The sequence below is a fragment of the Pygocentrus nattereri genome, chromosome 3, assembly GCF_015220715.1.
Source record: "Pygocentrus nattereri isolate fPygNat1 chromosome 3, fPygNat1.pri, whole genome shotgun sequence".
NCBI lineage: Eukaryota > Metazoa > Chordata > Actinopteri > Characiformes > Serrasalmidae > Pygocentrus > Pygocentrus nattereri.
This window is the reverse complement of record NC_051213.1, coordinates 11,543,545-11,559,813: the sequence shown is the minus strand read 5'-3', so window position 1 is coordinate 11,559,813 and position 16,269 is coordinate 11,543,545. Positions and strand designations below refer to the sequence as shown.

General features: G+C 41.6%; 1 protein-coding gene across 1 annotated transcript; it reads left to right on the top strand.

Annotated features, from left to right (window-relative positions):
• Positions 1 to 3,637: 3,637 nt before the first annotated feature.
• Positions 3,638 to 14,908, top strand: inhbaa (inhibin subunit beta Aa). The gene is made up of 2 exons (XM_017704765.1): positions 3,638 to 4,575; positions 13,332 to 14,908. Exons 1-2 carry the CDS (start codon positions 4,110 to 4,112, stop codon positions 14,108 to 14,110), a joined length of 1,245 nt encoding a protein of 414 aa, XP_017560254.1. The 5' UTR covers positions 3,638 to 4,109; the 3' UTR covers positions 14,111 to 14,908.
• Positions 14,909 to 16,269: the final 1,361 nt, after the last annotated feature.

Here is a 16,269-nt window from a genome sequence, read left to right as displayed (position 1 = left end):
AAACCTAACTCAGAACATTACTGGAGGAACTTTTTGACCATAATCCGTCTAGACCTTGTTGTTAACCCATGTAAGGTCATGTAAGGTTTTGGAGTTCTTTGAGTGAATGTGCTGGCTAATTAAGTCCATTTATTGACCAGAAATATTAATGTGGACAACAAATAAAAAAAGAAGTTTCATAAGCAAGAGATCAGCTATTTTTTAGTCACTGTCGGTCTCATTAACGTTTTTGGTTTTTCTGTAAACAGGCTTACTCTGCATCTGGAAAATCAGCTCACCGTATACATTATCACTACGACTGTTTGTTCTTTGGCTCAAGCATCTAAAATCCTCATACTAGTCTTGTAGCATTCATTTTCAGTGCTCACAGAGCTATCATCACTATCATTACCTCCTTCTCCAAGTCAAGAAGTGTCGGATGTTCACGGCAGGCATAGTACAGCGCACTGTATCACTTGAAGACCTTGCGGCTGGCTGTATTACTGAACACGCTAAGAAAGAAACTTGCCTCCTCTGTTAGGTATGAACCAGAGACCATTCATTTTAACAGCCCTAACATAAACTCCACAGACTCCAAACAAAATAGACGCTCAGTGCCTCCGGAAAACATTCCCATCTTACCATTTCCACTTTTCACTTCCTCTGACTTTGTTACAGTCTCAGCACACTCAGACGGGTGCATGGTGTTTATAGAAGATAAAAGGCGAATGGTAATATAAATAGAGTCACTTTGGTATTTAAACAATTTCTCTTTATTGGAATTCATGGGGATTTGTGTGGTTTTGATTTGAATGCCACTCATTTAACACACATTCCTAACAGTGGGTCTGGTGCTGATAAGATGACAAGCATAGCTGTGTTTATGACATCTAGACTGACCAACGACTTTGCTCTGTTCGACCAAAGAACATAAGACCACATTTTGACAACATCGTTTTAATGTTTTATTGCAATCCTTCTGAGAACTGAAATTAATCAGTGGTTTTCCACTTGACTTTCAGCCATAAGCTACAGACCACGTCTGTTGTGAGACTACAAGATTTCATGATGTAGCTCAACCGAGAAACTGTGCTGATACAGTTATCGTGCGTATGTTCATTACTGTCCAAGAACAACCGTTTTCTTCACATAAGCTTTAGGCACATACTGGGATTTATGTTAGTTGTCCCAATAATGACTGTACAAAATGCTCTAACAGCATCGATGAAAATGCTGAGGAGGAAGCTGCATTATGTTTACAGTGTCAGGTGCCTTAACATATGCAGTATGTGGAATGTTAGCATAACCTATAGTGTTAGCATAACTCAATGTTAGCATAACCTATAAGAATGTAAATTCCACCTCATAAGAATGTGATGTGGTCTGGAAGAAGGAAGTATGGTTGCATCAGAGTGTGTCTACTGTTCCCTTTTTTCTAAGCATGTATCTAATGCACTTCCATTTGAAAATACATAAAAAACCCATTTTCCTTCTAGTACCATAGGCATTCTATTACTTAAGACTGTGCCATAGTATTTTCAGAGCTTTGCTCAGCCAAATTAGGGCACCAGATAGTGTTTGTGTCGTAACTCTAAAAACATTAGCAAAGCCAAAAGCTACATTTTACTGGAGGTAGCCAAGCCCCAGCAAACTCATCATAGTTGCTATTATTATACCTAATTTATATTTAAAAAACCCAAACAAACTGAACTGATTGTATGGTCCTCCTTCTCTAAGTCTGCCTGTAGCCACACCGTAGAGCAGTCTGGCACACCAGCCGCATTCCCCAATCAGGTGACCTGATTTAGCTTCTCCCTACTCTCCATTACACGGTCCCCTCAGGACCCCAGAGCCTTACATTTATGTGAACTGAGCAGGTGTCGGCTTCACCTGTGACGTGTTTGGGAAAGCCAGAGCCAAGCCACTGATGCCAAAGGGCAGGAAAAGAGGAGGAGATCCAGAATTCCAGGGAGAGCCAAGAGAAAGAGAGGGAAGAAAAAGTGTGTGTGCAGAGACAGAGACAGAGAGAGAGACAGAGAGAGAGAGAGAGAGAGAGAGAGAGAGAGAGAGAGAGAGAGAGAGAGAGATAGAGAGAAATATATATAGAGAGAGAGATAAAAAGAGAGAGAAAAAGAGATTTTTAAGTCTGTCTCTTTGACTGTATGAAGCAAAATAACAACCGAGTCCAAGTATTTCAATTTAGAGACACTAGTGCACACTGTTCATGAGAGAATTTGCATGTGTGGAACTGCAGCCCAGTGGAAAGACCAATAATTCATCACAATGAACAAACTCTACCACAAGAGGGAGCAATCATCTACTACTGATAGAGGTTACTACATATGGCCAAAGTAGTCATCTCACTCATCTCGCTTAGATTTTCTTTTTCCTTCAATAAATCCTTTGAGAAATAATCAGATAAATAAGGTGACAGTAACTGACTGAACTCAGCAGAACTCATTTCAACCTTAGGTAGGTGACAGATTACACATGAATTCATAAGAGATAAAAGGTAAAAAGGGCATTTCTAAATTCTAAATTATTTTTAGCCTTCTAAGGGATCAAGTATTGTTTTTTTTTTATACATAGTCAGAGTTTAGACACTGAGCACAATGAGCATCATCAGTGACAGAATAATCTGAATCAGATCTCATTGTGGTGAGTAATCATTTATTAGACAGACCTTACTTGCCTTATTCGCTGAGGGTGTCTACATGACATACTCCACGCTCTGACTCCTATCAACATGCTGACCTCACACATACGAATCGTCAAACTTTCAGACACAGACTCACACCGCCCCTCTCTTTCGTTCAGCCTTTGATGACGTCACAACCTGCGGCTTGTAAGGGCGAAAAACCCAGACATCCATCTTTCACCAATTAAACAGGAAGTGAGCCTTCGGGCAGAGGTAGAGGTTCTGCACAGAGCATGTGTGCGCAGCATGCAGTGTGTGAGTGGTGGAGAACACGGGTCGGCTTTTCTCAGTAAGAGGAATTGTAATATGGGAAGTGGAGCTGATGAATTTCCATCAAAAATGATTTTATACAATTACAGCTGCCCAGAAGTGACCAATAGGTACTAGGGTGTTTATTTCATGTGACATCCATGACCACTGTGCCGAATGTCTAGCCTAGAGGAACTCTCTTTACGATATTGGTAATACTTTATTACCAACACCATAAAGTATTTCTGTTGACTACTTTTAATGCATCATCAGCTGTAAGAGTTTCCAATAAAAATGAGGGCTTTTGAATCACTTGGGAATTTTTTTTGCCAATGTTTAGTATAAACAAGTTATTTAAACAAAAAAAAACTCAAGTGGATGACTCAACGAGTGTATCTATGAATGTGAAAGCAGAGGCTGTCTGATCTGACAGCATTATGACTCGTAAGAGCTCCTTAATAAATTATGTGTCATGTCTGTCTTACAAATGCCTATACGTGGAGTCCAAACCCCCCGGGAGAGTGGTGGGGGGTGGGGGGTTATTCCGCCATGCAAATAGAATGAATACAAAAAAAAAAGGATACAAGGAAAACTGAGAAAGAGGGAGGGAGATAGGGCAGGAGAGAGAGAGAGGGGGTGGAAGAGGGGGAGGGAGGGAACAAGTATAATTACAGACAGAAAGTAGAGTCAGAGTGAGGAGAGAGACAGAAAGTAGAGGCAGAGTGAAGAGAGAGAGAGAGAGATACAGCGAGAGAGAGAGTGAGAGAGCCCAACCCACTTCTACAAAACCATTCAACACTGCATAGTGAGCAGTCCCAGACCTCTCGTGAGCACGCTGCTTCCCCAGGGCTCCTCCAGAAGCTGCCTGCCTTTCCCATACAAACTTCCCAAGGACCCAGAACGAGAGACTCAGAGAGAGAGAGAGAGAGAGAGAGCGAGAGAGAACCACTACAAGTCAAACTACTGGCAGAACTATTCATCCTCTTCAGTCAGCACCTCTCTTCACAACAGCTCAACAAGGATTACCTCTTTTCTGCTTTTTGTTCTAGTTCAGATCTATTTTTTGTTTTTTATTTCTTTCAGACTGAGCACATCCACAGGTAGAAGACAAATTTCAGTTACTGGAGAGAAAGCCTTTTGACCAAGGAACTTTTCAAAACTTCATTTTTTAAAAATCTTTTTCATGCTGGTCAGTCAGACTGTCCGGCTAGTCTGCATCACTCCTCCAGAGTCTGCTGCCCATTCTCCAAGGATGACGCTCCTGCCAGCCCTTAGTGGGGCACTGCTGCTCCTGGTTCACTGTTGCTCCATCAGTGCCATGGCTACCTCGGGCTCCCTGCCGTCCGACTGCCCATCCTGCGCCCTGTCCCGGCTCCGGCGGGGCGGCCCGGATGCACTAGTGGAGGAAGCAGAGGCACAGCAGGACGTGGTGGAGGCAGTGAAGAGACACATCCTCAGCATGCTGCACCTGCAAGCTCGGCCCAACATCACTCATCCGGTGCCCCGCGCCGCCCTGCTCAACGCCATTCGTAAGGTGCACGTGGGCCGCGTGGCCCAGGATGGCAGTGTCCTGATTGATGACGAGCCTCACAGCCGCCAGGAGGCTGAGAGCGCTGAGCAGACCGAAATCATCACCTTCGCCGAATCTGGTGAGTCCCAGTCTGAGTTTGTGACAGAGTGAAGACTTTGACAGAACTAAACAGGTGGACTTGTGCTAGCATCTTAAACTCCAAGAACTCATCAGTTGTAACTACATAGTCATTACTGAATTATTAAGCCTTAACATTAACAACTGAATGATAAGTCAAGACTCTAAAGGGTAAATAAAGTTACTAGGATCTAGTTTAAAATTCAAGGAACCATGGCTGGTGCAAGGCTTCCTAACTCCATCCCCTACCACCATGATTTACATGTTAATTCCATAGTAATTACAAGATAATAAGCCTTTAGATTAAATTTTGGAAATATGTTTGGACTTTAAGGGGTTAACAAAACTGTGAGGCTTGTTCTGCTGTGCCAACTTCTTCAAAGTGCTGTAATTCCTTCCAAACTTTTTAGGAGAGGAAGGGATGGGGGTAGTGTGGCCACTGACTTTCATTGCACCTGGGAGGGAAAAGAGTTTAGGGAAAACCTGTTGCCTCAGCTGAAAGCTGGAACAAAAATGACCAGAACTGTGCTGTAGCATTCTTATCCCCCATTTATATCCCCCTCTCCTCTTTCTCAAGCTTTCCATAAACCTCCTGCTGCTTTAGAGAATCGCTGATTATCTGTGAAACCCCCCGAGGCTTCCAGCCATAAACTGCTGTGTGAAGCTCTGTGAGGGTTATAGAGCAGTACTTACCCCAAGACTGAAAGATAGCCTTCATAAAGCAGATAGGGAGCTGATTGAGCATTGTCAGTTGCAGCGAGTGCCGTTCAAAGGTACTGTCAAAGTCATGATGTGAGAGAAGACGGGGCTCCTCTCTGAGTCATACAGCAGAACAAGGTGAAAGACTGACATGTAGCAATGCACTAGCAGTGATGTGCCAAAGCACTCAGCAGATGTATCAGTGCTGAACAGCAGACAGCAGAGCTATTTGACTGCTTTTTCGATTCAAATGCAATATGGACTTTAGAAATACATTGGAGCACAAAGCAAAGAACCAATGGAAAAGTTAGCCAGATGCAGGAGCTGACATAAGACATGGGCAAATAACAAACACTTGAACACAGTCCTCAAGTTTGTTCATCTTAGCTGAAGGTTTAAATGAATGGGGGACTCTTCAGGGGTCCTTGAACCACTTAAGCACCACACTAAAGCTGGAAAGATGCTTTAGGAGACCCCTGAAAGCCATTACAGTTATTAGAAAATTAGGAGTAGAGGGTTTTGCTCAGGAATCTGACTGCAGCCTATAATTAAACCAGGACCTGATAAGCTACAATCTAGAACATGAATGTAACTGTGGACAAATCGTATGTATTTTAAACTGCTGTGAGTGTAAATGTGTAGGAAAAAAGAGCTTAGATCCAGTATAAGCAATCCACTGCTCTTCATACCACATGAGCTACATTTAGCTTAGTGCATATATCTTTCTTCATGATTCTCCACTCAAATCTGAAACTCTTTTCTAAAATTCCTATTCCTAGTCACTGTTGTAGCAGTTACACCTGACCGCTGTAGAGCGTAAGTTACACAACCTAGAATGACAACAATAGAATTGTCTACTTTGTGAATATTAAAGAAAACTTTTGTATATTATGTGTACAAAAACATGTGGTAGCCTTCAATTCACCCACTGGCCATGCTTACTGCTATACATGTTGTTCTCAGAAATGACCACCAGGGGAAATGCCTCGGAAAACATCTTCTGAAATAGCGTCAGTATTCATAGAAGGCAGGAGTTTATCCACAAAGCAGTTTATCCTTCATACAAACGATATCATTATGCCTGTTGGGGTCCTTCATCTTGCACTTGATACTGTGTACTGCAGTTAAGTAGTTGACACTAAATTACAGGTTGCTTGTGGCAGCATTCTCTTCACATAGGTGCTGAATTGGGCACACGGCCAATGTCTTTTTTGTTGGTTTAGTTTAGTCAGTATCTATTGTTTATAATGCTGGATGTCAAGACAGCAGTAATTACACTTACACTGATTTGCATCCGAGTCATAATATCCAAAGGTGTTGCATGCACACGCAGGCAGGCAATAGAGCGCACTTAATGAACATAGTGACTGATACTGTACCTGAGTGCTCATCTGCATGTCTTTTGTTACCCAGTGATTTTGACACACTGTTCATATCACTAAATGGAATACATTAATTTCTGCCTTCCCCGACAGGCTAATTGCCGATGCTAAACTCACAGTGACGATTAACTTGAAACATGAAGCTCTAATTCTAATACACGTCACAAAGTTGTTCGCTCAGTTGCTCAGTTTCACTGCATGAGTCTGTTTTGCTCGCAGATTCCTGGTAATTTAAGGTCAAACCTGACCTTGATGAGGCTATCGGTATCCAGAGACAAGTATTTTATGCACAAGGACAGCAGGGACTTCAGTGTGCTTACATTATTGCGAAACAAATTGGCTTTTAGAACACTTGTGTTTATAATACTGATGGGTTCCATGAAATATTTCATATATTTGTTGAACCGCATCTCATTTCTCACAGCTAAATTACAGTCAGTTTGAATTTAAATCTTTGAAGTGGTTTAGTTAGTGAGTTTGTGTGTCAGCATGAGTAGAAATAACAGCTCAGTTGTAGTCATTCATACTATTAGGTGGGGAGGTGTAAATTTACCAGAGGATGTCTAATGTTTAAGACTGTTCTGCATGGGATTAGAAATCTTGGTAATAATTACAGAACTGTGGGTGGCTACTCAATTTACACATAGCCATTACATAAAAAAGGTCCACTGGCTGCTTGCAAGTAGAAATTTGCCTGCGCATTTAATTCCATATACAGTAACCTAGCTGTTGTATGTAATGCCATTTACACTGTCATAAGCTTTGGAAAGTAGAGTCAGCACTCAATGTTGCCACATAAAATCACTTTTTCTCTGTCTTTTTACGTTTTAATGTTCGAGTTGTATGCTTGAGGTAGATTTGGGCCATGCAAATGCAAATGAGCGCATCCCTACTTCAGGAAAAATGAAGAAATTGTACATATTGTACAGACATGGCAATTCACACTGAATTGATAGCCCATAAACTGGGGCTCTTTCCACAGTTCCTTTTATAGTAAGTAAAAAACTCTGGAATCTTTAATAATAAGGGACCACGCAATCTGTGCAAACTACAGCTGTAGCAGATTTACACTAGACTTAATTTAGTGAGTAACGAAGATGAAAACTACATCACCGCACTTTCAAAATGAATGCCAATGTTAATTCTTTAGACACTGTAGGAATAAACTAATTTGTAAACAGCACTTAGTAGTGAAAACTTCCCAAGATCTTCCAGAACATACACATTTTAGGAATGCACTCTTGTTCCTTGACATTGTCACTGTGGTGCTCAAGCCTTGTCTCATTGCCAGAGGTCAAAGAAATAAAATAATACGTTCCACAGTGGTTGGCCAGAGTGAAAGTCTACTGTCTACTGAAAGTCTCCAACACAGTGATCTTTCATGTTGAACGTCAACTACTGCCAGGCATGTGCACACACACTGATAGAGAGAGGGAGACAACTTTGGTTTATAGAGGCTATTCTGGTCCTGTGTGAAACTCATGCCAGGCAACTAAAAATCTGTAAGCCAGTCGGTTGTTCCAAGAGCCTGTCTGCTGAAACAGTAAAAGGAGAAGATGTGGCAAAGTCAGACCCCTATAAATATTTTCCCATATCTTTGGGGACAGTGAGATTAAAAATAAAACGACGGATGGCTTGGGAACTTGTGTGTGAAGCTATGGCTCAGGCGGAGTAAAAAGGACAAGTCTAGAAGTGTTCCCAACATTGCTTACGACTGCATAGATATTGTGCACTGATGTGATTGTAGCCAGCCACAAATCTCATCACTGGCCCATGTGTGTTCACTGTTTGGGCTGTGCTTCCATTGATTAGATATGCTTGCTACATCTCTGAGACTTGACATGTTGTGAAACACATCTCTGCTGTTCCTCTTTTACTAAGTCATACTTCGTCATTGAAACCCTTCCATGTTATGATGTATACCTCAAAATCCTGCACTCCAGGAATCCACAGCTATGACTGTAAGCATTTCAAAAACTTCCCTATTAGTGCTTCTCCAGAATGGCTAAGATGGTGATTTCCCTGTAGTAAAGAAAAGATAACATGTTTTGGAACTGAAATCATTTCCCCTGAAAAGGAATGACAAGAATCTGTTGCAAAGTCAGCCGAACAGGACCCAGATCAGTCACTTCTGTACTTTATGTTGGGGATTTCAGACCCCTGCCTCATGCCAAATTTTAAATTCCAGTAAACAAATTGTCAGAGCCTCTTCTCCCCAAAACCAAAAACCAGTGGTAGATAGTACTACTAGGGATCTTCCCAATGAGTAGTTTGCTCCCATGTTTCTGGGTTCACCTTAGCTGATAACCAGAAAACACTAAATTGCACAGTGTATAGTTTTCAAAGACTAGGGCTGAGGTGCTAATCATCAAGCAATTTCTTACTATTTGCCATTTTTCCATTTCCCAACATGGGAAACAGTAGTATATCCCAATAACAGATTGGATTTCACAGTCTGTTTGAACTCAGAGAAGACAGAAGCTTAGTCACCTATTTCTGTGCCTACATGGAAGCTGTGATGCAGCAGCTCCAGTTCAGATTATTCCACTGCCCCGCCTTGGTAACTCTGACAGCAGATGCATCATCCAAACCTGTTCACGCTAGTATGCTATAGCTTACAGATGCTGGCTTGAGAGCCTCATACTCAAGAAGAGAGCACACAGGGCTACAGACTAATTCTGAAACGGATACAATCATTGAGATTGAAGTGATAACAATGAGTCAGAGCTAAATTGGAGCTTTCCATCCCATCGACCTTATCTGTCTCTTAGCCTAAACGCTGAGCTCCAGTGTAGTCCAAGTAAAATTACGTTCTATTGCTCTGTCACATTAACATCTGATGGTGCAACAGACTGTAACGCATCATTCTCAAAGGGGATTTCCATGTCATTTAACATGACTACATGGCTCTAAAAGAACCTTAAACCAAAGTAGAATGGGTCAGTAGTTGCCTTCTGGTGTGCCTTCCTCATTGTCTGGCCTGTGGACCCTGAGCCTAGCATAGGAGAAGGATGACCATACTGTAGTGGACAAGGGGGCGGTGAGCCTGGGCAGGTAAACACCAGCATTTCTTCTGCCTTCAGGTAGGACCAGGAAATGAAGTGAGGGATGCAGGCAGGATATTGAGTTGATGGGGGTCAGTAAAGCATTTGCAGTTGCACTTTATTCCTGCAAAGGTGTCAACAGATCTACTACAGCTTTACTGCAAAACTGAATAGAGAAGAATCAGTTCAGTTCTGGGATCAATAGTAGAATCACCAAATGTTTGACTGACAGCATCTATTTGGCAACTAGCAGAGCAATTTGCAAGTTTTATTATCTTTTTAAAAGAATATTTTTCAGAGATTCATCAGTTTTTCCCTTCATAAAAGTTAGTGTTTATGCAAGGGACTTTCATTCACTGGTAGCTCCTTGTTTTGGATTTGGCATTCTGATATTAGTGCACTCATACCAGAGTTGTTTAGTCTTTGATATTCGTCCTTAGAGTTGACATGGCCATGTTTGAAATATGCAGTGCTGGTACTGAAGTCGAGGAAGTCAACTTGCCCACAGTCTCCCGTCGTTAAGGGAGGCGGTCTAATATCCGCTGCATTTTATAGCTCACTTCAGCTCGCAGTGGGTGAAGGCAGAAAATAGGTCAAGTATCTAATTTATGGAGGGGTACTCCATAGTGCAATCCATGCGCGATGATATCTGCACACAAAGTCTTTTATGTCAAGGCTACTCTGCCTGTTTCTTTTAAAGTTGTGCTAGCCTCGGTGAGATCTCAGATGTGTGTAAGAGTTGATAGCAAGCTTAGACCTTAACAGGACACATTAGTGTCAAAGCATTTGTCACTGGTGAGTTAACGCATTCCTCCACTGGTTCTATAAGCCAGCCCTGTGAGCACCGATCTCTTTGAAAAGACCAAGCCAAGTTTGCTCACGGGCTACAACTGTTGCCTTTAATCAGTACTGTCAACAAATTAGCCAAAGACAAATCACATTTCCTCATTATAATCATCCTCAAGAGGAGTATAAATAAATACCATCCACATTTAGGCGTGTTCAAACAATCTCTCCTTCAACTTTTTTTTCCTCAGTATTTGGCCACGGAAAATTAGTCAGGCTTTGAGCATCAGGGCATTACGAGCTATACAATAGGACAGGAGGCCAACAAGAAGATCAAAGTGGGTGATCTCACTTAAGGTTAACTAGATAGAGATGTGGGATTAGAGAACACATTAACCGAAGCAGTGTTTAAAGAGGAGTTGGGCCCCCCCACCCCACGACCACCACCTCCAAGCCACTTTAAGGTCCCAGGTGATTCTATACTCTTCCCTCCTCCCTGTTTGAAGACATGGAAGGGTGGGAGGGGGGAGAAGAGGAATGTGTAAATGTTATTTTCCATCTTTGTGTGGGGGACAGCTGTGCAAACTACACTCTCGTGGTTACACTGGCGTTTATTGTTGAGGGATTATTGTACGGCTCTGTAGTCTTTCACCTCCCTCTCCCTCCCTCCCTCTCTCTCTCTCTCTCTCTCTCTCTTCAAACGTATTGAGAAGCATGTGGAGCGAGGGAGCTTCCATACGCTCTCCTTCTCAGTGGGGTGGGTGGTTCTCCCTGTAGGCTGGAGCCCTTGCTGGGGAAGAGCCGGAGCTGAGTTTACTCAGCTTAGCCAATGCTAGCGATGCCCCATTCTTTTTTGAGGGATGCAGATTAAAAAGGAAACAATGCGTTGGCCAATGTTAGAAAAGCCCATTATTTTTAGACTCTGTTCATGAAGCTCTTCTGTGTTTGGACAGATGGGACTCGGGATGTGTAAACACATACTCATACACACACACACACACACACACATACACACACACACAGATAGACTGACTTCATTGTTATTATGCTGTAATCTTATAAATATGCAGCACTATGAGAGAGTTAAATTCTAAAAAATGTCATCTAGAATTTATGGAAGTACAGCAATCACAACAAGAAAATGTGTATTTCTCACTAAAGGACATTTCACAGCCAGACAAAATGGTAAACACAGTCTTTGTAATCACAGTGTTTTGGACTGAGATAAAACAGGCCTACTTGATTTCTGGGGTCTACAAGGTTGTAACAGGTCTTTTCTAATTCAGTGATGCTAAATACAAAAATAATATCCATACAGTTTTTTTTTCACAACAACAACAAAAATAACAACAACAACAATAATAATATGGTTAATTTATATAGAATATTGAATAGTCTAAATATTATGACTGTTTAATAAACTATATATTAAACTCTAGGTACTATTCGAGTAGGAACCAAAATTTTCAAAACATAATCTAGTACAATATTTTTATTACCTTTACAGTAATAAAATTTTCTTTCAAATTTTTTCTCAGCATTCTCTATTCTGAGCTAACTTTGCTAAAATGCGTTGTTTTTAATTGTGTGTGTTTTTTTTGTTTTTTTTAACACATTGGCCTTTATTATATCTGACAAACATCCTGACAAGTTTGAGCAACCCTGGTCAAATTATGGTTTGTTGATATTCTAAGCGAAATTAGGTTCACAGTGATAATGGTCTTTTATAAAGAAGATTTGTTGTGATGGGACTAAAAAAGCTGCTGTGGCAGAATTACGAAGAGTCCCGTATTACAAACACCTGTCAACCTGTGTCACTGTGAGCTCACAGCACTACCTATTTGATGAAGTGTCCTTTTACAAGTGACTGTGGAAGAGTCAATGACAGACCCACAGCCAGTCACATCATCTAGTGACAACTTTAAGGACTTTATAAAAGTCCTCTTTGTGAAGATTTGCCTCAGTAAATGGAGGAGGATTAGTTTAAAAGTTGGGAAATGATCTGTGATCTGAGACTTTCCAGAGGCCTCGCCTCTGTCTGTAAAGTGCAGTGGATCAAAGCCAGAGGGAGACTCCTTTTCTGATCCAAGGAGACAGCAAGTCACTGAAAACATGGCACGTTACGGCATGCAGCTGGACACTCTGTGCTGTGTGTTGTCACAGCCGTTGTACTGTACTTGCAGAAGTGTTCGCCGCAGGCCAGCAGGCTCTTAATAGATCATTTGGCCGGCAACCAGCAGAGGTGATGCCTAGGGGCTTGTGCAACTGATCGTTTAACTCACTTATCTCAGTTTCAAGGCGGACAGGAAGAGCAGAGTTAAGTGTGAGGAACAGTGTGTGTGTGTGAGAGTGTGTATGTATATTTGTGTGTGTATGAGTGCCAGAAATTAGTTCACAGTTCAAAAGCGTTCGTCTTAAAAACTGCCTTTCACACACTGAGAAAAAGCGATGGCTTGCTGTTTCAAAAGAGCTTTCATTCGAAAAGCAGCACAAATGAATAATGTCCATGACCAAACTTCTGTTTCACACTTAAGGAATAACTCCTAATTGGCACTGTAGTCCATGTAGTTAAACAGTAATAAACCTTAAGATGTGATAATCCGGGCGTTGAAAAGCTTGCTCTTGCTGAAATGCTGGCAAGCTGGTCAGTCTTTAACGATGGGCACACTACAAAGCGCAAATGTTCTACTGATGTTGCCACTCCCAACCACTCACTTCTCTGATGTGGTTAGCTCAAAGCTCATCCATAGATTCATCCAGACAACCTCCTGCATCAAAATAACTCATTTACCTAATGACCTGTTTTTTTTTCTAAACCCCTCCCTGCTCTTCTCTTCTTTCCTCAGGTGAGGCCCCAGGCCTGATAAACTTCCTCATCTCCAAGGAGGGGGATGAGATGTCTCTGGTGGAGCAGGCCAACGTGTGGCTTTTCCTGCGGCTTCCGAAAGGCAACCGCACTCGGACCAACGTCACCATCCGGCTCCTGCTGCAGCTACCAGGATCTGGAGAGAAGCTTGTGGCTGAAAAAGCTGTGGACACACGACGCAGCGGCTGGCACACCTTCCCCGTGGCGGCGAGTGTGCAGTCCCTGCTGGAGCAAGGTGGCAGCAGTGCCCTGAAGCTGCGCGTCTCCTGTCCACTGTGTGCTGACGCACGGGCCACACCAATCCTGGTGAACCCAGGGGGCGGAGAGCGGGAACAGTCGCACCGGCCCTTCCTGATGGCTGTGGTGCGGAAAGTGGAGGAGCAGGGCCCCAGGAGGCGCCGCAAGAGGGGCCTGGAGTGTGACGGCAAGGTGCGCGTTTGCTGCAAAAGGCAGTTCTATGTCAACTTCAAGGACATTGGCTGGAACGACTGGATCATTGCGCCGTCTGGCTACCATGCCAACTACTGCGAGGGTGAGTGCCCAAGCCACATCGCCAGCATCACTGGAACGTCGCTTTCTTTCCATTCCACCGTCATCAACCACTACCGTATGCGTGGCTATAGCCCGTTCACCAGCATCAAGTCATGCTGCGTGCCCACCCGCCTTCGTGCCATGTCCATGCTCTACTACAATGAAGAGCAGAAGATCGTCAAGAAGGACATCCAGAACATGATCGTGGAAGAGTGCGGCTGCTCATAAGGTGGCCTGCAGAGAAATAAATGAGAGCAGAGAGGGAGACAAGGAGCAATGAAGGGAAAGGTGGGAGGACCAGGGCAAGAGCACGGACTTGTGCCCTGACAGCAAGGACATGGACAAAAAAAGAAAAAAAGGGAGCGAGATGGAGGGGAGTGGGAAAGAGCACCACAGTCCCGCTGTCTCCATCTCTCTATCGCACTCAGTTGCAAGATAGACTCTCATGCAACAGCAGGCCTCTTTCTCGACATGGCGGCCACTTACGCTCGGCGTTCCTGTGGGTGTCTGTAACTTGGAGCAGTTTCTGTGGCACTTTCAGAAAAGAAAAGAGAAAAAAAAAGAAAATATAATATATTTTTGCTACAATGCCAGGGGCAAGATAATATTTATGAGAGTGAGAATGCAGAGCAGTCCCTCTCTGAACATGCCCTGCATAAAGAGAGACCACGATGATGAGGTGCCTGAAAAAACCCCAGAAAATCTCAAACTATGCAACTTGTCAAGTATTAAGATTTATTTTTCATCAACGTGTTGTTTTGTTTCTTTGCTATTTACTTTTACAACTTAAAAAAGAGGAAGTTGAGTTTTTGTACTTTTTTTTAAACGTATGTTTGATATTGTGTGTTTGTGTATGTGTGTGTGTGTAGGTGTGTGTGTGTGTGTGTGTGTGTGTGTGTGTAGTGTGTGTTGTTGAGAGATACTTGAAAGAAGTTTGACGGGCTGCTGGAACCAAACATTTCTGTTTATTATTATTATTATTATTATTATTATTGTTATTATTATTCTAATTATTATGACTTGTATTGTTAATATTATTATTTTTTATTATTATTGTTATTATTTTGTTTGTTTTCTTTCCTCCTCTTTTTTGTTATCTTAAAAAAAGAGACGTTACGAACGTTTACAGTTTGCACTATTCCAACGTTTTTGATCAGCCTAGCCACATATACAAATGGTATTTAGCGAAAGACGAGAAGCACTTCCGAATGGGACGAAAGGTGAAGAGAAGTCAGAGAGAAGGGTTAGGATGGGCAGGTAGAGTGGACAATTAGTAAGACAGGACCAAGTGCACACATGCATTGTGTAGTGTTTTTTTTTTTTCAACACCAAAGACTTTATGTTTCAAGTGTTTTAAAACATATTAGACTCATTTAGAACAATGACTCATGAAGACGTCCTGGTCAGCCTGACTAGAAACCCTGCATGACTCTCCATTCCATACTAGTTCACTATGTGTGCTTTTTTGCACTGCTGCACTCTTGATATGTGTCTAGCCATCTAAATGGTAAATACAGCACTTAAGCCAACATTGTAGAGTTTTTTCTTTTTTGTTTTGAAAGTGATTGTGCAGCATATATATATATATATATATATATATATATATATATATATATATATATGTATATATATATATATATATATATATATATATATATATGAGAGATTGGGAGATTGATCTCACATTTAGAAAATATTTCACCAAATATTGGAAGGACCCTGTATGATCCAAACAATGTCACAATTTTGTTTTACAGATGTTAATTTGTTTTGCTCCCTAAAAGCAGGCAACTGTTTCTTTGTGCAACGTCAAAGAGCGAAGCAATTCTAGAAAACAAACAAAAAAAAAAGCTTAAAAAATCAGTTACAGTTTGGACTGTCGGGATATATGTGAATGCATACAAAAATTATAGTGAGATTAATAAATAAGTATGAAAAAAAGAAAAAAAATGCATAAAAAGGAAAATATGTTGTATATGTTTGCTTTCTTTTCGTTCATCAAGACAAAAAAAAACGAATTGACACTGAAAGAAGTGGACTAAGGATTAAAAAAAAAAGATATATTTTTTATTCTGTATATATGGAAATCAAGAAACCAATATGTTGCATTGCTTTGTTGTACAAATCGAAAAATGTGCTTGTGGGTTTTTTTTTAATCTAATTTATTTTACAGTATTTTTGTTCTGTTTTTTTGCTTCACCATTAAAATTAAAAAGATGTACACTAAACCAGATGTCTGAGAACTGTGTTGTTCCGTGATTTTGTTTGGGAGCAATTTGATGGAAAAAGTAATACCATGATGCTGAAGTTGCCACACTAAAGAGATGTTATTCATGCTCAGTTCACTTCAGGGTAGTCTTCCATGAGCTGTACAACACTGGAAACCC